Source organism: Charadrius vociferus, unplaced genomic scaffold, assembly GCF_000708025.1.
Source record: "Charadrius vociferus isolate BGI_N301 unplaced genomic scaffold, ASM70802v2 scaffold260, whole genome shotgun sequence".
Lineage (NCBI taxonomy): Eukaryota > Metazoa > Chordata > Aves > Charadriiformes > Charadriidae > Charadrius > Charadrius vociferus.
Genome location: NW_009646410.1, coordinates 1544348 through 1554007, shown reverse-complemented (window position 1 = coordinate 1554007; position 9660 = coordinate 1544348). Strand labels below are relative to the sequence as shown.

Below are 9660 nucleotides of genomic sequence, written 5' to 3'. Positions count from 1 at the left end.
TGGTAAGGCTCCCTGCCGGCGAGCCGGGGCGAGCGGGGCTTCCTCCTCGGGTTTGCCGGAGCTACCGCTGCCGGGGCTTCACTCTGGCACGGGAAATACCCGGCCGTTTCAGGTCAGAATGAAATTAGAAGGTCGATCCGCTGCCAAGTACTCCTCTATGTAGATCATAGAATGGTTTGGGTTGGAAGAGACCTTAAAGATCGTACAGTTCCAACCCCCCTGCCCTGGGCAGGGACACCTCCCACCAGCCCAGGTTGCTCAAAGCCCAGTCCAGCCTGGCCTTGGACACCTCCAGGGATGGGGCAGCCACACAGGCAGATAGATAGATGGATAGTTATCTCTATTCCAAAGAGGAAAAAACAGTGATGCGGCTGATAACCACTGTTACAAACACGTGTACCCTTCCCGCCTCCTGCTTGGACCCCATGCTGCTTACCGTTTCGCCAGGTCACCATGTTGTTACTTTATATTCCTTTTTTTTTCTTCGGAAGGGCGTGCTCCAGCCTGAGACTGCACGGGCAGTCAAAATGCAACCCTCAGCTTGGCAACACGTGCTCCTGTCTAACCAGAAATATTTTTTATTAATGTCTAAATCAGGTTTGAAAATTACTTTCCCTTTCAAGCAAGGAACTTGCAGGCTGTTTCAGCGATATATATAAACGCTTTGGTTTTGACGTGTCATTCAGATACCACCTGATGACACTAAAACTGAGACTTCTCTGTTACAGACACTTGTACAAGTGGGACTCTACACACTCTATACATGAACACATGCACACAAAATGTTATTTGAAGCAGGATTTACGGTGAATACTCAGGCATTTTTGCAGACTGTTTTCCTTAAGTTCAGTTCAGCCTGTATTTACTGTGCGGTATTGTGCTTGAAGTCGTAATTAAAAATAGGAAGACTAATATTAGGAAAAGAACTAGACTTTTACAGGTAAAAGCTTGATCAGCAGTTTTGAGAAGTTTTGGGACACTTGCAACTTGAGGTTCAAATTGTGATTAAATTAGAACTTGTAAAAATTTAAGATCACTGATTCACAAGACATTGAATTGTCTTAAGTGTGTAAGATAAACATCTGCTTGTCGTCAAAATGAGTTTGTATCTATAACTGGAATTGATGAAAGAAAACTGTCATCAAATAGAATTATTTCTAAAAATAATGATCTTGTCATTTTTAACAATGGCAACAAATGGATCTTTGTTACTTAGATTTGCTTGTAGAATTTTAATTTTTCCAGGGAGTTTCTCAGTATCTCTGATGCTAAGAGGTGCTGAGTGCTTACATTTTGATGCGTGTCAGGTCCGTGGGTAGATGGTACCTCTCTGCGTGAGACCACGTGAAAGTCTCAGGATGGATCCCAAAATGGGGCCAATGCTATTGAGGTTTACATACCTTCTGTACGAACGAAACCTGCAGATTTTGCACTCAGAGCAAACACGGCCACACTGTCTGTGCTTCTTCCCACCACTTTGGTCCAAACCAGTTTATGACTGGGCAGTGCAGTACTTCTGAATTCATGCAGGCTGTTCACGCTCATTTCATGAGGAGATATTTGTGAAAAGTCCAGAAAACACAGCACAGATAAACTAAAGAAACCTGCTCCGAGTTTCATGGCGCTTGTCTCAGATTCAGTGGGATCTTTGGTGTTAAAAATTCAGGAATACTTTCTGCTGACAAAATTGTTTACTGTCATTGAAAAATGGCACTTGCTAGTTGAAATGTACAGCCTGACCTTGGAGAGAGAATATGGGCTTTTACAATATTGCTAGCAATATCACATCTGAAACACAGATTTTGTAGCATCCTTCTTAGCATAGTCTATCAAGAAAAATATTGTGTGTACATACGCTTCCATTCACGTCTCTTCAGTTAGATCTAATTCTACAACCTCGTGCTGCAGTGACTGGTCCCATTACCTTTAATTCAGGGATACTTTCTGCTATCATGTTGCATTAATTTTAGTAAGAAGAAATTGTAGAAATGAGCCTTTCGTTTGTGGTATGATGGGTTCAATTAAGTCAGAATATGACTTAATTGAAAAACAATGAACAAAGTCTTGTAAGTTACCTCGTCTTCTCTTGGTTTGACCCGATTTGTATCCCTCTAAAGATCAGATTCTCTCTTTTCTTCCTTACATGCTTGTACACAAGAAAAGTTAGAAAGAGCAGAACTTTTAAGTTGGGAGTTACTGGTCAAGATACAACTTTGCAGTCTAATGACTGTGTCTCTTTCTTTCTTTTTTTTTTTTTTTTGAAAAAAAAAACCACCACCCAACCCTAAAAAAAGCAAAGTTGCATAAGTTTTTTGGAGCTGGACTTTCAACTGAAACTTTTTTCCCCTACAAGTTTATTACTTATCTCTGCTTTATTTTATTTAATTCTTAAAAAATAAATAAACTTCAAGAAGGGTTAAGTGAGTTCATTTTTCTGAACAGTTTCCTTCAGCTGGAGCTAGAGAATTAAAATAAAATATAAAATCTAGAGAAAGATCAAATATCACTAGAACCCAGGACAGGGAAGAACCAACTATGTAGCGAGTTATAATGTGTGAGTCTGAGTCCCTAATACTATGCACTAAATAAGCTCAGTAGCTTTTAGCATGTTTCTTTACTATGTCTCTCTAGGTCAGCAACTGCAAATAATTTAAAAAAATTGAAAAGTGATTAGTTTTGTGGATCATTTACAGATGGTAGAAAACTAGCTGTCTGCAGATCAAAGCCTGGGAACTGCTGGTGCAGCGAATAGCAACTGGGGAAAATAACTGTGCTTAGAAACTATGCTTAAAATATTTTAAACATCGTTACTTTCCCAAAAGTGCAAGTCATTGTGCCGACAGCATTAATTAAAGAATAAAAATAGCATCCTAGGGAAGTATCCCTATTAGCTCACATAAACACACACAAGTATTTTAAGTACAACTTACTCTTTCAAAGATTAAATCGCATACACAAGCCGCCTTTTTATATTTATTTTTCCAGAAAAATTAGTAGCCTAATAAATGACAAATTGTAAAGATCTTGAACTTTAAAAACTCTACTATGATAAGGTGGTGTCAAGAGCATTAGAGCAAGGGGAAACTACATCAGCAGGTGTCACTGCAGGCTCCAAAACCAGTGTAAATGACCAAGGAAGATTGCAATTAAAGCCTTTTTTATGTTAAGAAGTGCATTAGGTCTTGTTCTTCTCAGAGGCAGCAAGAATGAGTGGAAATTAATCTGCCATAATATAGGTTTTCAAACTATGTTCACATTGTCTGTGTGCAGGACTTGTTTGCACTGGGCGTGTAAACGGAACCATGCTCCAGTGGTGGCTTTCCTGCTGCACGCCGGCGCTGACAAGGAGATCCTCACCAAGAAAGGAGAAAGACCGTCCCAGTTAACGTCAAAGAGAGAGATAAGGAAGATGTTGGGAGGTAAACCTATTGGCTATGAAGTGATACGATCGTCAGAGCATAGTAAAAGGCTGTTTATGTTTAAACCTAGGTTCCAATCTTTATTTTGCATGTGAAGATACTGTGTTCGGGTTTTGATAATAACTTGATTTCTAGTGCGTTTACTTGGTAAGAAATCAAAGTTTAAGAAAAGGGTGTTACCAACAAATTCCATATCCAGCTAGCCAAACTTTTTTCTAAACACTGAGAAATTAGAAAAACTATTTTGAGAAATGCCATGATTAAACCAGTGGCAGACAGATGCAGCTTCCTATTTTCAAAAGAGCAAGAGGAGAAAAATTTTTCAAATTTGTACAAAGCCTTTACATGAGCAGCACTTTGTTTTCCTGATGTTCTATGGAGCTTAGACACTGTGTTGAATAAATGGAAAATTAGCAGCCCAAAGAAACAGCTCATTAAAGGACATCAGTAGAGCATTTTTATCGTGTTTTGTAGCTGTTGGAGCGGAGCAGGCTTTGCTGCTAGAGGTGATAAGTAATTTGAAATGTGGTCGATTAACAACCTCTTTCCTCCCCTTTGTATTCCCTTGTCTGTTTTTGTTTTCATTATTGTCTCCCAGCTGTTGAATTGGTAATGTTTAAGCTCTCCCAGTACTGCATGTTCTTTTCCCATTATCCCCTGCCTTAATATCAAACAACATATTACCCTTTGTTTTCCATTGCCTTATACATTATGAACATGATAGCGTTATACCACTAGAGACCATGTTACGACGTGTTGGCTACAGATTAAACCAAACCAAACGTATTGCAGTGTTTAGAAGGAAATGGCACCCCCAGAATTACTGAAATCAGCCTCTGCTTTTGTGTTTACTGCATTGCAACACCTGAGCACAGTTCTGTTTACCGTAGAAAAAAGCTGTGGTGCTTCTTGATTTATCTTTATCCTGCGGTGCTTCTAACGCTCCACTCCCTCCCTATTAAAAAAGAAAAAAAAAAGAAAAGAAAAGAAAAAAAAAGAAAAAAAAAAGAAAAAAAAAGAAAAAAAAAAGAAGCCCCACAGTGCAATAGCGATACTTCTTTTTTCCCCCAAAATCAGTCTTGGACAATGTTGTTTTCTTTGTTTTACAGTGGAAGATGATGAAATGTCAGACTTAGCGAAAGATTCAGATCTGCCAATCATCCCTAATTATCTGGCTAACCCACCTTTCCCTTATGTTTATAACACCATGAGTGACAGTATCCCAGATCCCGCCATGAATGGGAGTATCTCACACTTAGAACCGCAAGATACCAACTCTTCTTCTTTACCTGATGCCGGGAGTTGCCCACGTGCAGCGTTACAGCGCGGGAACGCTGCTCTGGAGGCGGCTGGCAGGGGAGGGGTGCCGTCGCTGCCCAGGGGCTGCACCGCGCCACCACGCTCAACGCCCGTCCTTCAGGGAGGTCCGCTTTACCAGGGAGCTGTGTCTTGGAGCAGAAGTCCCCCTTCCCCTTCGCTGGCTGGATCAAATCAGTCCGTACCTCAGCAAGAGAACGGCTCCTGTATGGGGCCCGTTCCAGCTTTTCAGCCCGTTTTCTTCACTGGAGCTTTCCCACTTAATATGCAAGGTAATGGTAGAAGTCTCTTCTCGTTTTGTCTTAGAACTTCTGTCATCTTGGACAGGGAAAATGGACTGACTGGGGTTACGTGTATTCACAGTGCTGGTAGGGATTTTCAGGTTCCCATGCTTAGGCATTCAGGAAACATTTGAAAGGAATTAAAGAGGCAGATACCCTGTTTCTGCTGGAACTGTTATTAAAATATTGATAAAAACATTTGCTATTTGTCTCAAATGCTATAAAAGCACACAGACACCAGGGTAATCTAATTCTCTAAACAGGATGCTCCAAGCTTCAAATAAAGAATGTGAGCTCAGGAGGGAACCTCACACGGCTCAGTCTGCAGACCTGAGCCTTGAGGTGAACTATTCTACAGTCTGCCATTTCTGCAGGTGAATACTGCCTGCCCTAAGACGGAAATCTGGAATTTCCGTTCAGAATTTTATTCTTGAAATAAAAGGTGTTCTGATGACATAAGTTAGCAGTGAGAAGTTAACTGATGACCAAAAGAATCAAAACCCAATAAAAGCAATCCCGCGTTGCTCAGGAAATTGATAACCAGTGTAATCTGCTTTTAAGTTATCTTAAATGCAGTAAGATGAGTATTCACGTAAAGGCTCATACATGCATACGCACACACTATATTAGATTTGTAATGATTTTTTCATATAGATTGGTGAAAGTCAATCTAATGAAAATTGTGGTCAGACAAGTCCAGTTGTTTGGTTTTTGAGGGTTCTTCTGTTGTTACAAATGATACAAACATGGTTAATAGAACATAGAAATATTTGGAAGTTAATACAGAGATATCTTTTCTAATTCCTTTATACATCTGCCTATTAATGTACCTTTTTATTTCTAACAGAACTGGTGCTCAAAGTTAGAATACAAAACCCTAATCTTCGAGAAAATGACTTCATTGAAATTGAACTGGACAGACAAGAACTGACCTATAAGGAACTGCTCCGAGTGAGTTGCCACGAGCTGGGTGTTAACCCCGAGCACGTACAGAAGATCAGAAAATTACCAAATACAATGTTAAGAAAGGTAAGAATTCTAAATTTTGAAGTGCAGTAACTTATAAAGAAAGTATTTTGGTTATTATTAAAAAGGAATAATTTGTTGGTCACCTGCATAGGCCCATGTTGCAAAAAACCAAACCAAAACCAAACCTGAACCACCTCCCTTCAACTTCCAGCACTCAGTTTGTTTTTTGTAGTAAAAAGGTTCTCAAGTTTCTTTCATAAACATTTGGTGTTGAGCCCAATTAATATTTGGGTTTCTCTGCTATGTTCTTAAATTCGGTGCAATGCCACACCACCGTGACCCGTCACCAGCAGTGACATTGCCTGCAGTCCCCAGCTGAGTTTTGCCAGTTCCGTAAGGACTGTGTGCAGTCCCTTCAGGAAACAGAAGGGTGTTTCAGAATTACTCCGAGTGCAGGTCTCTGAATGTAACTGTCTTTTCACTTACAGAGACCTGCACTCGGAGTAATTCTGAATGTAACTGTCTTTTCACTTATGTGACATTTACCTGTGCAGCAAACAGAAAACAGACCTGCTGACCCGTTTTACTGATTCACTGTTGACCTTTCTTTCCCTCTCAAACCCCTCTAGAGCATTGTTGGCGTCAGCCATGGAGCTAAGCTGATTAGTGCTAGATTAATAGACTTCACTGTACTGCCGTCTTCACTGACTATAAGATGACTGATTCTTTGTTAGTCAAGAAGTGAAAAAAAAAAAATACATAAGCAATTCTGTCACTTGCCAACTTAGGTTGTTGTTGAAAGGGCTGTTTTTATTTCCAGCTCTAATTACTTCAGGCTCACTGAGTAGGACTGCGGGACACTTATTGTTCCTTGAGGTGACACAAAACTAATTCTGTTTAATGCTGTGGAGCGGCGGAGCGCTGCTGCAGAGGGGATGGGAGCTCGAGGCTGTGCTGTGGCAGGGGGTCTTCCGTTGCTCTTTAGAGACGCTGCCAAAGCCAGCTCTGCCACGGTGCCCATGGGCTGCTCCACAGCAAGCGCCGTGCAGGACCTTCTTGGGCAGATCGAGAATCAATTCATGAGCTTCTAAGAATTACCCAGGGGGAAAAAAAGAGGAGTTGGGGGTGGCATGCAGTAGATCTTGACAAGCGTAATTCCACTAATCACTTGCACTCACCATCAGTGTTGCATTCCTTCTAAAAATAGACTCAAGTGAGTAGCTGAATAGGATACCAGAATAAATACAATATGCAACAGGATGTCTGTTTTCCAGTTGACTGTAAAGAATTGTTGTATTTATAGAGAAATACATACCTTGTATTAGTATGAGCCTATTATTTTAACATACTTCTGCAAAACTGAACAGACAGTTCATCACCTAACAACTTATTGTATTTATTTAAAGGACAAAGATGTTGCAAGGCTACAGGATTTCCAAGAACTGGAGCTTGTTCTAACAGTAAGCGACAAAAACTTACTTTTCAGAGTCCCAACACTTTCTGAACGGAGTGGTTATAACAAGAAGGCATCAGAACTTACATATTAATTGCTTAAAGAATAAACCAAAAGATTTGTATCTCTCATTTTAAAATTACCTTTGAAATACAGTATCTCTAAGGGCTAATGATGTGAAAAAAAATCTATTTTGTTAACCTGGAAATAAACTAAAGTTGTTATGCACAGTTACAGCCTCTAGTTAATCTAAGAGTAATGACTCTGATGTGAAAGTAGCAAAATGCCAAGGAAGTATCAGTAAAACTATCTGTTAATGAAACACTTTTCCTTACAAAAAGATAATCTTGAAATACTGCAGAGTTAGCAGCTCTCAGGGAAAGGCTTACCTTAAACTGTTCTAATAATGTGTTTGCTATAAAATAGCAGAGGTACTGAAGCTAAAGAACCTGCCATGAAATCCATTTAATATTTGTACTGAGTCCATTACCATTAACGTTCATTTTTTAGATTGTGTATTCTAAGTCATATCTTACTGAGAAGGAAAAAACCAGAAGGGTTTAAATCTGTGAGCGAAGCACAAAACTATGTGTAGTCTAAATACTGTTAAGTGACTTATTACCTGTGGTTTCTTAATCCCTGTTTACAGTTTTCCCTATTTCTCAGGTTGAAAATAGAAAGTGATAGTAATTATCCAAATCATAAATATGCTTCCAACCAAAATCCCTTTTATTGTTGTCCGTCAATATATTGTATTGACCTGTGCAATTTAAAATACTATTTTTGTTACTGTATTGACAACACATTTCTCCAATGCTGCTTTAATTTCCCCTTTTAAAAGCACAAAAATAGTCATTTAGTAGTTTTAGTTTCCTTTTATCTCTACGTTCCTGAGAGAGATCGCATCTTGAACCTTTAAAGTTGCCTGTGTAAAAAAAAAATAGTGAAAAGCTCAGGGTTTTCTGGGCTGATATTAAATCTGGAAGTTTCTATGCAATGTATTTTCTTTTTTTCCCCCCCTATGTCTTGTGTTTACCCGTGCTGTTTAGTGGAAAAAAAAAAAAAAAATTAATCACTTTTCCTGTTCCTGGTACTTAAAAGTCAGAATTAGACTACTTGCTATGAAATTCTGGAATAAATAAATTGAAAAGTATTTAAGAGCTGGATTTTATCTAATTTTTTAGGATTTTAGTATTTACTCAGTCATTTGCATTTGAGGAAGAGTTCTATTCTGGTAGTCTAACTGTAAAAGTATGTGCTATGAATTAGATGAAGAAACTAAAGTATGAGATGCAACAGGCAAACAGAACATACCAAACTGGACCAAATTTCCCTCTGTTTCTTCGTCTTCCCCCTCCCTTCCCCCCAGTTTCTTTGGAAACTACAGCAACCAAAGGATTTTATCACTGCCTTGTCCAAGAATTTACAGCCCAAGTTAGCCGTACAATGCATGTGGGCCTGTAAACGGGATCGATAGCAGTAGCAGCGCTGCGTTTTTGTGGAAAAAAAAAAAAAATTAATCACTTTTCCTGTTCCTGGTACTTAAAAGTCAGAATTAGACTACTTGCTATGAAATTCTGGAATAAATAAATTGAAAAGTATTTAAGAGCTGGATTTTATCTAATTTTTTAGGATTTTAGTATTTACTCAGTCATTTGCATTTGAGGAAGAGTTCTATTCTGGTAGTCTAACTGTAAAAGTATGTGCTATGAATTAGATGAAGAAACTAAAGTATGAGATGCAACAGGCAAACAGAACATACCAAACTGGACCAAATTTCCCTCTGTTTCTTCGTCTTCCCCCTCCCTTCCCCCCAGTTTCTTTGGAAACTACAGCAACCAAAGGATTTTATCACTGCCTTGTCCAAGAATTTACAGCCCAAGTTAGCCGTACAATGCATGTGGGCCTGTAAAGGGGATCGATAGCAGTAGCAGCGCTGCGCAGGGAGCCACCCAAACGGGCTGGAGAAGATGCTGGGGCGAGACCCGCATCCTAAGCTCTTACCACGCCAGATGCCCTCCCCTGACCGGGGTTAGGTGTCCGCCACAGCCTCGTCTCCTCTCTCGGAGGCTGCGGCAGGTAGAGCAGCTCTTCCCCTGCAGTCAGCGCAGTCACCTGTATTACAGCTCGTACAGTGGGAACTGGTACCCAAATTTACCGGTGCTCTCTCTTTCCCATCCAGTGACTAGTACTTTGTGCAGAGGGAAGCAGCTTCAGCAGG

At 39.9% G+C, this 9660-nt stretch overlaps 1 protein-coding gene across 1 annotated transcript in view; it reads left to right on the top strand.

Moving 5' to 3' along the window:
• ANKRD40 (ankyrin repeat domain 40) overlaps positions 1–7667 on the top strand; it is a 9448-nt gene extending 1781 nt beyond the window's left edge. Inside the window, exons 2-5 of the mRNA XM_009880212.1 lie at positions 3271–3419; positions 4529–5008; positions 5865–6046; positions 7393–7667. Coding sequence (XP_009878514.1) covers positions 3271–3419; positions 4529–5008; positions 5865–6046; positions 7393–7533 — 952 coding nt within the window. The 3' untranslated portion in view covers positions 7534–7667. The remainder of the gene's footprint in view (positions 1–3270; positions 3420–4528; positions 5009–5864; positions 6047–7392) is intronic.
• Positions 7668–9660: the final 1993 nt, after the last annotated feature.